The 15,800-nt window shown below is 38.0% G+C and overlaps 1 protein-coding gene across 1 annotated transcript in view; it reads right to left on the bottom strand.

The window, feature by feature from the left end:
* Positions 1-519: 519 nt before the first annotated feature.
* GALNT1 (polypeptide N-acetylgalactosaminyltransferase 1) overlaps positions 520-15,800 on the bottom strand; it is a 59,115-nt gene continuing 43,834 nt past the window's right edge. Inside the window, exons 9-11 of the mRNA XM_030925900.1 lie at positions 8,858-8,956; positions 8,211-8,345; positions 520-2,529 (exon numbers count right to left, since the gene is read on the bottom strand). Of these exons, the coding sequence (XP_030781760.1) occupies positions 2,383-2,529; positions 8,211-8,345; positions 8,858-8,956 (381 nt within the window). The 3' untranslated portion in view covers positions 520-2,382. The remainder of the gene's footprint in view (positions 2,530-8,210; positions 8,346-8,857; positions 8,957-15,800) is intronic.

The following is a 15,800-nucleotide window of genomic DNA, read 5'->3' as shown; positions in this document are numbered from 1 at the left end:
CCCATTTTTTCATCCTTCATTTTATCTTTTCTTTTTTTTTTTAGAGACATGGTTTCTTCTATGTTGCCCAGGCTGGAGTGCAGTGGCACCATCATAGCTCACTGCAACCTCAAACTCCTGCCCTCAAGTGGTCTCACCATCTCAGCTTCCCAAAATACTAAAATTACAGGTATGAGCCAGTACCCAGCCATTGTTTTCTTTTTCATTCTTTTCTTCCCAATTTGATTTATAATAGAGTGATAAGCATCTGCCTAATTACAAATAATTATGACAAACAGGGATCCACTCTTTCAAATAAAACCAATGTAAGGCACAACTATACAGGAATATTTTGTATTTTCAAAGTATTTAGGAATTCTTTAATTAGAAAAATAAAGGCAATGGGAATATCTATCAGGTTCTAAAAGTACCCATGAATTAAATCACTTACATCTCCCACTTAAAAAACAAAACAAAACCTTAAATCACATTGCTGTTAAGCTTTCATACAGTAAGAAATAAGACCAAGCTATGCTGGAGTACAAAAACCTGAAATTCTGAGCATGAAAATAATTTATTGATTAGACATCTTGCTTATTCAAGCATTAGGCCTACTGGAGATAGAATTAACACAGCTCATGGAAAAGAAAAAAAAAAAAAATCCATCCAGCACCTGCTTCCTTTCAGATTTCCTGGGGACATGGTTTATGCATTTTGTACTATAGCCTCACCCTAAAGCTTCCCCATGTGCTTGATGTTGATTAACTTGAACAGGATATGAGAAACTTTGTGTACACTCAACCTCGCAAATATAATTAGCGATGCGACTTTCAGAAACATTCATAGGCACAAGAAATAGCACTGCCTGCAGTGAAAGTCCTTGATAATCAAAGAAAAGAATTCCATTACATATAATTTTACAAATATGAAAGAAAATATATGCATTTTTGCCAACAGACTGCTCTACATATCAGGAAAAATGTCTTAATGAGATTCCTCCTATGAGATTAAAAGGTTACCTTTTAATTGACAACTTTTAACTGACACTCAGGTGATTCTGTGGTATTAAAAAAAATCAGAGAAAAATAAAACTGATTTAGCCTAAAATTTAGGGAAAGAAATGCAAGCCTATTAATATGGAATAATAGCTGCACTTCTTTGGCTAAGTCATTAAAAAATGCCAATTAAACATTTTCAGTCAAATTTTATTTAAAAAAAGCAGCAGATAAACATTACAATTCAATAATCTAATCTAAATATGCACTTGACAATGAAGCATATCTGAGTATGGAGTGAAAAAGGTTTTCCAAAAAACCATCAAATATATTATCTCCAAATACCCAAATAATAAATCACTTCTGCAGGCCTTTTGTTAAGTGGAATCATAAACAAAGAACTGAAGATTTATTGCTGTGAAAACAAATCTGTGGTACAGTAGTATGAATCTTGGGTATTTAGCATAATCAGTTGGGTCAAGAAGTTGGAAATGTGGTAAGAAATGTGTGTGTGTGTGCACGTGTCAATCTATAAGCCGGCTGACCCAGGAGCGACTGAAACATCTAATTTGTTGAGATCAGACATTGTTAAATTTCCATTTTTTAGAAGGCAATTAAAAATTACAATTCCAACAGCCCACAAACCAAACAAAAAAAACTGTAGAGAGAAAGTAAAACTATATTCAAAGAGCCTTTTTTTTCAGCTCGATTTCAGCACCCCAAGGAAAATAAAAGCATCCATGACTATCACAGATGAAAACAAAATGAATGTCATTGGAATCAGTTATTTTTCCCCACTGAGGTATAAAATCTAGATAGAAATTTGATACTATACTATAACAAATTGTACTTCTCATAGTTCTAATTTCCTTTAAACCCTGTTTAATATAGTTTTTGTTGTTGTTGTTGTTGTAAAAATGTTGTTTTCATGATTCTGAATCTGGTTCCAGTTCTTTTATTTTTATATCAATATTTAATATACTGGCTACCAGTTCTAATCAGGAAAAAAAATCTTGGAAATCTCTTCATTATGACAGCACGTTCAGCAGAAATTACTGATGTGCAAGCAAACCATAGAAGGTGCAGTTCTCCAGAAAGCATATTTTGTTTATTTTTTTCATTGTCTCAATATTCTTTACCATGATTTTCGGAGAAAGACTCTTTCAGTCTTGTAAACATCAGTGTGCACAGTCTCATTACTATGCAGTTTCACGTCCATGGACAGGAAGGCTGGTTCACAGCTAGTGAAAAGCTAGAGAAGTCTAAGTTTTAATGGCTGATAAACCTTACATCCTGCAGAGGAGGAAAGCACTTTTCCTTTTTTGCTACTTAAGAATGTGGCAGAAATGTATGCTGAGGTAGCCCAGTCAATCCTTATTTTTTTCGTTTTTTTTTTGTAAATTTGGTCTCAGAATATTTCTGGCAGGGTGACGTTTCGAAGAAGCCACTGCTGGGACCGACTTCCATTGCAGTCTCTAATGCTGGGCACCTGGCTATCTTCTTCTGTGGCTTTATCCAGGCACTGATTACTGTTCACATGCTGCAGGGTTAATTTCTGAAAGTAACAGAAAAAATCTTAACATGAGAGTGGAAGAAAACAAAACACCTCAAGCATCAGTGTTGGTGATTATTAAATTCCTCTGTAGAAAAAAGAGTTTTTTTGGTAATATACATTATTTAAAAGACAATGGAGAAAAAGTAGGTAGGTGGATGGATGGATAGAGAGAGAGAGAAGAAGAGATAGGTAGATAGGCAGGTAGGTCGATAAAGAGGTACGAGGGAGGGAGAAGGGCACTGGGGTCCAGTAGGGTACACTTGACTTGCTGCAAGATGACCTAAATTCTAAGTCCTAATTCTGGCATAAGCTCTGTAACACTATGAGAAGCTTCTCTTTTTTTGTGCTTCAGTTTCCTAAACAACAAAAAAAGACCAGATTAGTGGTTCCTAATTTAGGATTCTCAACCTATTTTCAAACAGCTATTTCAAAATTGTTTCATTTCTCTATGATAGGGCTGTTCAAGTTAATTCTGTGATTTCAAAGCTCAAGTTTTTAGAAACTCAGGTAACTCAAAATCATAAAAATGTCGGGACAGCTGAGATTTAGTAAAAATCAATCTTATGCCTATGTCCACAGCAAACCCAGAGGCTATTCTGGTGGTTAAAGGAGATGGTGTGGTACAGAAAGAAAAGCACAGGAATGTGGAGTTGAGTTCATAGCATGGGTAACTTGAGGTTTCTCATTTTAAAAATTAGGATCACATTACATATTTTGAGCAGATTTTGGGAAACTACATAGATAATGAAGATAAAGTACATAGTGCCTCATCTACAAAGGAGATTCTTAATAAATGGTTAACAGACATAGCTATATATTTTACTTATTTAAGTTCTAGATTTGATGCTGCAACATGTTATTAGGATAATTTTGAAAGGGCAGGGCAGGTAAGAATGAACAGATAGATAGTTAACAATGATCCACATCAATGATTGTGATAATATGCTCTGGTCATGTTAAGGACTTCAAAGTAGTTGTATACAGGAATGTGCATTAAGCATTACTCTATGAATGCAAATTAACTCGAAGGAAATGTAAAATGTTCTAACACATAATTATCTGATGATTCTTTTACTCATGGCTCTATTTTAATGTAGTTCTTTTATCTGAAACATTTCATTTTCATGAGGTCTTTTTTGCACCTATTAGAACTTAAAACAAAATCTAATAATTGTATACTACTTAGGTTTCCAGCCATTTATTATTCTTCCGTGTTGTGGTCAAAGTAGGACCTGGCAGATGACAGTCTACCTTTGCAGATGTCACTATTGACAGTGTCTTTAGGTTCAGGATTCTATCTTTAATGCTTCCAAATGTAAGACTAGAACCTGGAAGAGTCAGCAAGGCTGTGGGAATTTTTTTTCTTCTTCTTTTTCTTTTTTAAAATGCAGACTTTGTGTAGTTTATTGAGAGGAGGGGCTTTGCAGTCAGACATTCCTGGGGTGATTTCCAGATTTGTCACACACCAACTATATGCTTCTGAGCAAAAACTTAAACTCTTTGAGACCCAGTTTCCTCATCTATAAAAAGGGGACAAAAATACCTCACCGGGGTTTCATGAGGAAACACTGAGATAATGTACATAAAGTGCTGCCTATCCCAGAGTAAATGCTTGATAAATGGTACAATGACATTTACATACAATGGTAATTTGCATTTATAGAGTAATGCTTATTATTGGAAAACACAACATCCTAGCAATGTCCTGAGCAGTCATGGACACAATCCAGCAGCCAGAGCGCTGCGGCTCAGTGTGCACATTGCTGCCAATGCCTTCAGTCTCAGGAAAGACCAAAACAAGAGAAACTCTCAAACGTTCTGGGAGTTCCCGCAAAGCTTACCCCAGTGGCCTCCCTCATCAGGCCCATGGTCACTATTACTAAAAACAAAAAAACCCCAACTAAGCACAATGAAAATTTTAGTTGGGAGAGTTGGTCTCTTTCAACCCAATTTCTAAAAATGTGCATTTCACTCATCTAGATTCATTAAAATAAACCCATCACAAAGACATAGGTTATTGCTCTGTGCTGAGTATTTAACTGTTCGACATCAGGACAGAATCCCCATAACTTGGAAGGTAAGAAGCACCCCCAGGAAGCCTAGACTCTGGTGGAGAACCCCGTTCCAGATACAACTCTGGCTGCTGACAGCAGGCACACAGCCATGTGGGCTGGAACCCTGTGGGTAGGATGCTGTCATCAAGCACTCCTCAGAGGACTCAGGCAACACCAGCTAGTCTCCATCCAGAGAGAGCTGGACTAAGGCATCAGGACAAGCAGGTGACAAGCATCTAACTGTACACCTTTGAAGAAGAGGATAAAAGCTATAATTAATCATTGAGTAAAGTCTACCTGCATCCTAGAATAAAACAATTTGCCAACCTCCTACTCCTAATCTCTAGATGCAACTAGGTCTAAAATCTGCATTTTATTCCAGAAAGGACAGATACACGCAGTCAAAGCAAAAGAGCCCAGTGCCTTATTATAAATTTTATGTAATATGTAATATAAGGAAGACTCAAAACTATTAACTGAAAATAGTATGAGACTGTACAAAGAAACCTGGATTGAGAATTAAGAATTCCAGATTTGAGATCTAGTCATACTATCTGGCTGCTTGGGGACCTTGGGCAATTAATTTCCTTGGGAAATTAATTCTGAGTTTCAATTTCTACTTGTATAAAAAGTATCCTGGGTTTAATTTCTAGGGTTACTTTGAAATCTAAGAATTCATGATTTTAGATTACAGATAATTGACTGTTATTTTTCTAGACTGTTGTGTTTTCAATGGATGGAGGAAGGATGATTCTGATGGGCTATTCCCCTCCAGTGCTTCCCCTGCAGTCTGCTCAGGCTGTTGGACCTGCACTGCAACTCAACTTCTCCCTCTGCCCAGGGAGAGGGAGGTATTCCTTTTACAGGTATTGACCCAAAAAGTGCTCCCTAATAAACATCCTGAATGCTCAACTTTATCTTGGAGTCTGCTTCTGGGAGAAATCAACTCCCAGTATTAATGTTTTATCTCAGCGGGAAAAAACCTTGCAAAGTGATCTACCAGTTTTAAAACTTCACACTCGTAACTGGCTCTTTCTAAATACTCTATCTCCAGCTTTTTACCTGTCTCATCAAACATTTACTTTTGGAATACTGTTGTGGTAGACTGTGTAGGTTGGCTAGCCAACAGTCATTCCCAATCCCTGTATGTATCTCTCTTGGTCATCTCACACTCTAACTACTAGAAAACCAAAGACTTGCTTTCCCAGCTTCCTTTGCAGCTGGGGGTCACCATGGGATGAAGTTCTGGTCCATAAGACATAAGCAGAGCCTGCTAAGGGGGTTCCAGAAAAACCTTTTACTTTGCTAATGAAGAGCAACACATGTGGTAGTGTACCATTCCCCTTCCCCTCCCGCTTCTGCCTGGAGTTGGGATGTGACAGAGCTGCAGCAACCATCTTGTGGCCACAAGGAAAAGCTAAGAATATTATAACAATGTTATCCCTGACATCACTATGCCACTGAATTTACTTACCTCTAGACTTATGTAAGAAAAATAAATCCCTATTTGTTTTAGCTATAATAAATAGGTTTTAAAAAATACTGCCTAATAAATATACTGTCATTTTCCAATAAACTTTAAAGTAAGAGATTTTTCATTTTTAAAATTTTGTGGTTGTCACAATGGCTATGGGCTGCCACTAGCACTTACTGTCTGGAGCCAGAGATGCTACACACCCTGCAATGCATGGGGTAGTCACACCCAAAATGGCAGCAGCACATACCATGGGAAACCCTGGAACAGCACATTCAGGCCATTTCCAATGGCCATATTAACTGAGCTATTATTATAGGTAATATTATTTCTTCTATAGTCTGACATTGTGAAAGGAGACCCAGGATTTATAAAAGATGATCTCTGTCCTCTCGGATGTAACAATCTAATAGTGGAGAAAAGATTGCTAGATAAATAACTACAAAGAAGTACAGCTTTATAGAGGTCAGAGACGACTAATTAAGTTAGGATTGACAGAGTTAATTTCAGGCTAGGATTCATGGAAGTGATGTCAAAGCTGGATTCTTAAGAATGGGTAAGGTTTGTCAGGCAGAGGGAAGCATATTATCTTAGCTGTGAACTAGGAAAGTATAAGGTATGTTCACAGAACAGCATATTGATGATTAAAGTAGACCATGGTTGGTGTATGACACAGTATAGGGAAGAAAGATGGCCAAACTCGGTAACTTTGGACAACATTTCCATTTAAGGAGTAGGATGAGGAAGGAGAGACAGCCAGGCCAACAAAAGGAACAGAGAGCAAACTAAGAGAAGAACATAAACAGTAGTGCATCTTATGGCCAAGGGATAAGAAGATACGAAAATATCAGGTCAGGCTGAGTGCGGTGGCTCATGCCTATAATCCCAGCACTTTGGAAGGCTGAGGCGGGCAGATCACCTGAGGTCAGGAGTTCAAGACCAGCCTGGCCAACATGGTGAAACCCCGTCTCTACTAAAAGTACAAAAATTAGCTGGGCATGGTGGCAGGTGCCTGTAATCCCAGCTATTCAGGAGGCTGAGGCAGGAGAATAGCTTGAACCGGGAAGGTGGAGGTTGCATGAATCGAGATCATACCACTGCACTCCAGCCTGAGCGACAAGAATGAGACTCCATCAAAAAAAAAAAAAAAAAAAAAAAAAATTAGAAAATACCAGGCCAGGCATGATGGCTCACGCCTGTAATCCCAGAACTCGGAGAAGGTGAGGCAGGTGGATCGCTTGAGTCCAAGAGTTCAAGACCAGCCTGGACAACATGGTGAAACTCCGTCTCTATAAAATTACAAAAATTAGCTGAGCATGATGGCATGTGCCTGGGTCCTAGCTCCTCTGGAGGCTGAGGTGGGAGGATCGCTTGAGCCTGGGAGGTGGAGGTTGTGTGAGCTGTGATTGTACCACTACATTCCAGCCTGGGTGACACAGCAAGACCCTGTCTCAAAACAAAACAAAACAAAAATCATCTGTTTAGCGGCACCAAATGCCTTGGAGAAGTTAAGCCAAAATAAAAAGAACCAGAGAAAGAGATATTAAAGATGTTGGTGCTGGTTCCAGAACCACAAGACAAAAGCACAAGTTGAAAAATCAGGCAAATAGGTGGAAAGAGGTAAGTTTACCATGGATGCTTTAATTGAACTAATACCTTTTAAATACTTCCATGTGAGCTCATTTGATGGTGGGTGGAGAGAAAGGTTCCAGACAAAAGGAAAGATAAATATGAAAGGTTCTGTTATGTATGTCACTGAGAAATCATCACAAGCCAGAGAACTTTATTAATTAAAACTTATCTTTCACTTAAGTGTTTAAGTAAGTAATTTTAAAAGCCTACTTTCTGCCTCATTTCTCCCAAACTAGACTATAGAACTTGAAGACATACAGAAGGAACGGTGGCTACTCAATAAACAAGGACCCAGGGATTGGCGGCAACTGTGATTTTATAAGACTAAAATTTAACTATTAGGGAGAATTAAAACATGTTTATGTTACTTATTTTTCCCACCTGTCAATATTTAGTGTATAAGACAAGTTTGATCCATATTCAAGGTCCACAAGAATTCATTCCTTTAGCTATAAAGTATATAAATATACCCAGTGACACACATAATTTTATTACTATAGGCAACTGCATAAATAACTTACCACTGGGTCATACTCCCAGAGTTGGTTGCCTTTTAGGTGGTGGCATTTGAGCATTGTAACTGGGCCATTAAGTTTGGAAACATCCAAGCAAAGGTCATCTGTTCTAATTTCTTTGTTGGCAGTATAAGAGAAAACCTGGAAATAAAAATGCACACACATAAACAGAAAAAATAAATTAGTCAGCATTTTAAATGCCCAATTACCTGTCAGGGAAAATACAAGTATTTCAAGGTACATGATTTATGTACTTTATTAAAGTAATGAAGAATAAAGTGACTCAGAAAAGCTACCACTAATTTACACTGATGTTATGTTACTAATTTTCTTGCTTACAAGGTGAAGTGAAAATGACCTTGAGCTCTCTGTATACACTGAATGTATTGCCAAGGGCTGTCATCTGTTTGAATAAAAAGGGCAAAATAAATTTTGTGCTCAGCAATGTAAATACAGTTCTCACAATGGGCCTTTCACAAATGTTTCATTAAAAAAAAAAGTCACTGGATTGAAAGTTCCCTTCACCTAAAAGTCTTTATTATTTTCTCTTTAAAGGAAGGAAAATATTTCCTGAATGATGTCATGGGATAAAAAAGGCAAAGTAAAAACAAATCTGAAAAATATCCCTTTTAAGAGTTTTCTAAGATACTCACCTGATTACCCCCCATACCATGGCAATTAAAAATTCCAACTTTTTCATTCTCTTTTCTAGCCATGTTATCTAGACACTGATTTGTTTCCACATTTCGTATCTATGGGACAATGAATAATGAAAATATCAGGAGTTGGAGAAGTTAATTAGACAGACAAACACACAGATACACTAAAAAGCAACCTAAACTTTTCCTGACACTACTCTGAAATGGCCTACTGGCCTATCACTGTCTGGCTATCTAAAATTCATTTGTCTAGAAAGGTCTTACAAACTGTTTATGTAATTTCTGTGTTTATGGGGGAAAATCCTTAAAATTTTTTTTTTCATTTTTTTCAAGTTATTCCTTTCAAATTCGTATTGACTTCAAAAAACTCTACTTTGGCTAATGATTTAAAGCAATTAACTCCCTGAGGACACTATTAATCAATGAAGACACGAACATTAATTCTGATAACTACTCTGACTTAGGAGAGACTAAGGTGACTCTAGTCAAAGAGCTTGGAATTTCTTTCCTGGAAGCTGAAGCGTAGTGTGGTACAAACTCTACTCTTTCACTAGACATTTGTGGATTACGTAAAAGGAATTTAAGTTAGTCATCAGAATTAGGAGGAATATTTTAGGTAATGCTCCTGGATATTTTGTTTCCTCTAAACTGTTGCAGTTTTAAAAGCATATGGTAAATTAACAGACATCTGAAAGTCTTAAATCTATTCCCATGTATGGTATTGTCAGCAGGTTAAGCCAGAAGAGAAACTACATCTGTCATGTAGACTTTTTTAAAAAGGTAACTAATTTTGTGTGATAGATAAAGTAGGGGTAAAGTTAAAACCACAAAAAAGCCAGTTACTTCTATAAACAAATATACAGTCTGCATATTATTCCAATATTCCCAGGCAGCCAGGAATAAAAACTAGGGTTCTGACATAAAAGACTCAGGTTTAAATACAAGTTACCTAAACCTTTTGAGATCAGGAACTGGGGGGTAATGTCAGTTCTATGCTGATGCTATGTAAGGCAACGTATCCAGGCACCTAATTCAGAGTCCAGCATGAGCAGGCTCAGAGACAGTAATAATCTGCACTGTTACTTTACCACTAGTCACATCCATCTTGCTATTCCATCAAAATCTCAAACTTGGCTCATTCAAAACAGAATTTTTCTATTTTCTAATATGAACACTGAATCATCTTCACATTTTAATACGTCCCCACCTCATCCCCTCTTGAGAATTGCTACCTGAAACAAACCTCATTATCATTCCTCCAAAAATTTCCCATTTTCCTGATATTCCTATTTTTATTAATATTCCTACAACTTGTCCAATTATTCAAGCTAGAAATTTCAAAATGTTTTTTTCTTGGGGTCCAATACATCATATCAGTTTCCAGGAGTTCTTTTACCACATAATTTACATCATCATTTTTTCCATTATTTTAATTGTGAAACCTATTACCTCATAAATAGGTTGTGTAAAAGATTTTATGGTTAAATACCAATTTGCATAAAGCACACCTTCCTTCATCCTGGTAGGTGATCAACTAATACCAGATGATGATGGCTATCTCACTTGAAAAAGAATTTAATTCAGATTGGGCCAATCACAGTGACCCATGGCTACAACCCAAGCACTTTAAGAGGCCAAGACAGTAGGATCGCCTGAGATGAAGAGTTTGAGACCAGCATGGGCAACACAGCAAGACCTTGTCTCTACAAAAAATAAAAATAAAAAAACTTAGGCACGGTGGCTCACGCCTGTAGTCCCAGTTATTTGGGAGGCTGAGGTGGGAGGATCACTTGAGCCCAAGAGTTCAATGCTGCAGTGAGCTATGACTATGACTGTGCCACTGCACTTCAACTTAAGTGACACAGCAAGGCCCTGTTAAAAAAAAAAGAGTTCATATTGTGACAAGATGAGTCTTTATCTCATACATTCACATAAAATAATCATTTCCTTATACTTTTGATAAAAATTATAAACTCTCCAATTTTGTTTTCCTCTATTTCTTCCCCCAAATGCAGATGTAAAGGTTGCTAAAGAAAGATGATAAATGCCACAGGAATTATTAGATTAACACCATCGTTATCTTCAGCTTCTCTTGCTCTCATATGGAATGGCCATTTGTTTAAATAATTGCCTTTTACCAAAATTCAAAACAAATTAAAAAAGGCAATTCATGGTGGGGCGTGGTGGCTCATGCATGTAGAATCCCAGCACTTTGGGAGGCCAAAGCAGGAGGATCACTTGAGCTCAAGAGTTTGAGACTTGCCTGGCCAACATGATGAGACCCTGCCTCTGTTTTATAATTATAAATAAAATTTTTTAAAAATGAAACTCTCCTGAAATTTAATAGGATTTCCTATCATGTTTTAAGTATCTTATTAATAAATAAACTTAGCTAGTTTGTTTCTATAAGTGATCCTGCTAATAATTACAGTAAATTCATTGTGCTTCTGTGCTAGGCACTGTTGTAAGAGATTTGTACGTAACAGCTTATACCACCCTTAACAAGATTCCTACAACTAATTCCCAACATGCAAGATGTGGGCCTCTATCTCTTGGGGTTACTACTGACCATTAGATGTTCAAAGTGGAGTTTCTCCAAGGACTGGAAACCACTGCTTCCCATTAGCTGTTAGAGTGAAGAGCAACTATCGCAAGGACAAAAAACCAAACACCGCATGTTCTCACTCATAGGTGGGAACTGAACAATGAGATCACTTGGACACAGGAAGGGGAACATTACACACTGGGGCCTGTCGCGGGGAGTGGGGAGAAGGGAGCGGGGAGGGATAGCATTAGGAGATATACCTAATGTAAATGATGAGTCAATGGGTGCAGCACACCAACATGGTACATGTATACATACGTTAACAAACCTGCATGTTGTGCACATGTACCCTAGAACTTAAAATTTAAAAAATAATAATAATAAAAAAAAAAGACTGAAGAGCAACTAAACTGCATCAACATGTGGTCAGTGAGGCCCAGGTGAGGTGGGTGGCGTGGTCAGAGACCCAGATTCAGGCTCGTGGTGGGGCCTGGAGGCAGTCCTCCAATGTACAGGGGAGAAACTGGAGATTACACTCCTGAAAGAGCACAGCTATGATGTTTGAGTCCCTAAGTGAATTTCACATTAGAGGACAGAGGATTCTGTTTGGCTCAACAAATAAGTGGCTTCTTTGTAGCTGAAGGGACATCTGCTCTCCAGGTGGGTCCTTCTATATACTGCCTGGCTAGAGAATATAGAGTTTTCAGAGAATATTCTTCTTTTCTGTGTAGTGATACATGTGGACTACCTCATCTATGGGGCGTGTAAGATGTTTTTCTCAAGGACATGGAAAATTAAGATGACTATGGGGTAAGTTTTGTCCTTTAGGATTCTAGGAGGGAGAGGACCACCTAATAGGTTTGTTTGCTGGGAGTTAAGTTTGAAGAGCCTTTGGAGAAGGGGAAAATGAGGAACAAACATTTTCTAGGGATGCTGAATAAATGTTCAAAATTGTAATTCCATAAAAGGCTATATAACCAATTACCAGCTTTCTAATGAGACATGGAGGGCAGAAATGGTGACAACACATACTTGTTTCAAGTTTATCTGGGATGAAAATAGGTATTTGGGTTGGTTATTCAAAATCTGACATTTGAGAAAAGAATTTTAAAACAGCAGAATGTGGAAAACATAGAAGGAAGAAAAAATATATTCAAGAATTGAGGACTAGCTTGTAAGGATGTTCTATGCAAATGTCTTATTTGTTGGACTTCTAAAAATAGTGACAACCTTCTGATAAGGGGTATTTTGAAGTTCAATCTAAGGAACAAATGGGCCAGATTTCTTCTGGAGTTTTACACTCTTCAGAGGATTTTATCCCATCTCTTGGTGTACACACAAGTCTACAGCTAACTGCTTAGTGGTCTTATTACACTACCAATTCCTTTTAGTTCACTCCTTTCAAGTCACCTCTTGACTATCTTGGAAAGAGAAAAGCAAGAAGTGAGCCTTGTTTGGTAACGTATTCAGTAGTCATCAGAACATCTAATGGCAACTGAGATTCTAAATTATCAGGAACCCTTAAATAAAAGGCAGATTTGATATGGGAAAAGAAGGGAGCTTTTCTTGGTTGAAGTAGATACTCCTGAATATCAATATGGTCCTGATATTCTCCTTAACCAGGTAGAAGGGTATCTACTGACAGGGTGGGTTGGGAATTTGATATGGTACATCCTTATGAATTATGATAATTCCAAATGATTTCAGAGTAGAGAGAATTAGAGGGGGCACACATTAGTTGTAAGATCTGAAAACACTAGATTTGACAAGGCAAATATGGTCACCTCAACTTAGGACCTGGGAAGGAGAAATGAGTGAAATGACAGGGTAGCAGTACATGATACAGACAGATGGGTAACCTCCTGGGTTGGCTATTTTATTTTTTATCTTATTTTATTTTATTTTTGAGACAGAGTCTCACTCTGTTGCACAGGCTGCAGTGCAGTGGTGCAACGTTGGCTCAGTGCAACCTCTGCCTCCCGGGTTCAAGCAATTCTCTGCCTCAGCCTCCCGAGTAGCTGGGATTACAGGCGCCTGCCACCACACCTGGCTAATTTTTTTTTTTTTTTTTTTAAGTAGAGGCAGGATTTCACTATCTTGGCCAGGCTGGTCTTGAAATGCTGACCTCGTGATCCACCCACCTCGGCCTCTCAAAGTGCTGGGATTACAAACATGAGCCACTGACGCCTGGCCGTGTGGCTATTTTAAAACAGCAGATGTTAATGTCTCCAGCACCATCCAGTACAACTTTCTGAGATGATGGAAATGTCTATATTTGTGCTAATATGGTAACCACTACGCATGTGTGGATATTGAGCACTTCAAATGTGGCTATTGTGACTGAAGAACTGGGGTTTAAATTCTATTTAATTTTAATTAAACTTATTTTATTTTATATTATTTTATGTTTTGAAACAGTCTCTTGCTCTGTCACCCAGGCTGGAATGCAGTGGCATGATCTTTGCTCACTGCAACCTCCACCCCCAGGGTTCAAGAAATTCTTGTGTCTCAGCCTCCCGAGTAGCTGAGACTACAGATGCGTGCCACCATGCCCAGCTAATTTTTAGTATTTTTAGTAGATACGGGGTTTCAGCGTGTTGGCCAGGCTGGTCTTGAATTCCTGATCTCAAGTGATCCACCCACTTTGGCTTCCCAAAGTGCTGGCATTATAGGCGTGAGCTACCAGGCATGGCCTAATTTTAATTAAATTCAATGTAGCTGACACATTGGATGTGCATGTCCAGATCCTGACACATAGGAGAAAATCATTCACCATTTGTGAGGAGCTACTTGTCAATGATGGGAAAAGTTGCACAACATGCTAATAAACCCCAGTTCTCACACCCTTGGCCACCCTATGAAAGTCATGTGGAAAGTGCCCAAGTTTGGTTTGTACTTTCTGAAACAGTGTAAATCCTAGGACATCTAGTTGTTTCAAGGGGAGAGATCAGTGGGTTAATGGCACTCTTCATAGGAATTGTTTATGGCTGATTAACACATCTTTCCTTACGTGGCCAGGCACGACACTGGGTCAAGCCAAAACAATCTAGAAATGATGTACAGACTGAGAGTATCATAAAGGGTGAGGAGCTGTTAGAAACAAACTTTTCTACTTGAATCATAGCAATGTCTGACTTACAGTGTGTGAATATCCACACTTTCAAAGAGTCTGTAGGGGTGAGAGTTTAGGTTTTGGGGACATGCAGATGGGCTTCATTCCCAACTAGCCATGAGACCTTTAGCAAGTTATTTACTCTAAGATTGTGATTCCAAAAACCACAATCTGAAGAACAGCATCTTGCAAGGTGCCCCACTAAAAAAGGTGATTTATGATCAGATATGTTTGGAAAATACCAAATAAATAAATTTAAATTGGTTTCTTTGTTGAAGGACTTCTCAAAGCCTTTTAATATACTACGACTCTTGGTAGGAGTGGGGAATGGTGGTACAGATGGATGTAAGATGTAAAATAGTATTACCCAAACATATTTGACCTCAAAATCTACCTTCGTCTCCCCAGTACCTCGCCTTTCTAATTGAGCACCTTGGGGACATCAGACATCAATATTATTTATAACACAGAATTGAAAACACTGCTATAAGAACCCTTTCTCATTGGTAAAGCAGAGATAAATCTCTCTCTCTCGGGTTTGTTAAGTGCTCTAATTGAGATAATACATACAGACAGACACATAGTAGGCACACAGTAACTGTTGGTTTTCTTTCCTTTTTCCACAGACCTAGCAACTCTTCAACCCCATTTCAGAAGTGGCAACTTAGCTGTACCTGACTGTTACTTTAAAAATACTATTTTTGACATTAGGAATTGAAAATAATTGTGAATGCACTCATTCTTGGGAAACCAGGCAAGGGTGAGAGCTTAAGTTCCTTTGTTTCTACTATTAGTCTCCTCCAGAATCAGTATCTTATCTCATTAGAATGGACAATATAGGAGCTTTGTTAAAGTATTTTTATAATCTAGTATTAGTGAATCTGGATTCACTTTTCCACTCTCTGCTGCAAGGGAAGTATTGGTTAGATATGAGAAAGAATACCGACATTAGGGGTTAACAGCACAGGCTCTCAAACCAGATGGTTGTGAGTTTAGCCGTGTTTTTTAAACTATTTATTTGTGTCTCAATTTACTTATCTGTGAAGTGGGAATAACAGCACAATTCTATAGTACTGTGCTTTAATATTCATAAAGCATTCAGATTTGTGTTTGACATAAAGTACATGCTCAGTAAATGTTAGGATTATTAGATCTGCCTGGAAAAGCAATTGGTCAGCCCCTAAAACTGACTAAACCAATAAAGGTCTAGACTGTTTACTTTTTGTTGTTGTTTAGAATACTCAGCTCCTGGGTTAACAGCTATCAGATACCACAATGAA

This window comes from Rhinopithecus roxellana, chromosome 21 (genome assembly GCF_007565055.1).
Source record: "Rhinopithecus roxellana isolate Shanxi Qingling chromosome 21, ASM756505v1, whole genome shotgun sequence".
Taxonomy (NCBI): Eukaryota; Metazoa; Chordata; class Mammalia; order Primates; family Cercopithecidae; genus Rhinopithecus; species Rhinopithecus roxellana.
Note: the sequence above shows the minus strand (reverse complement) of the source record. Positions and strands in the feature narration are given on the sequence as shown.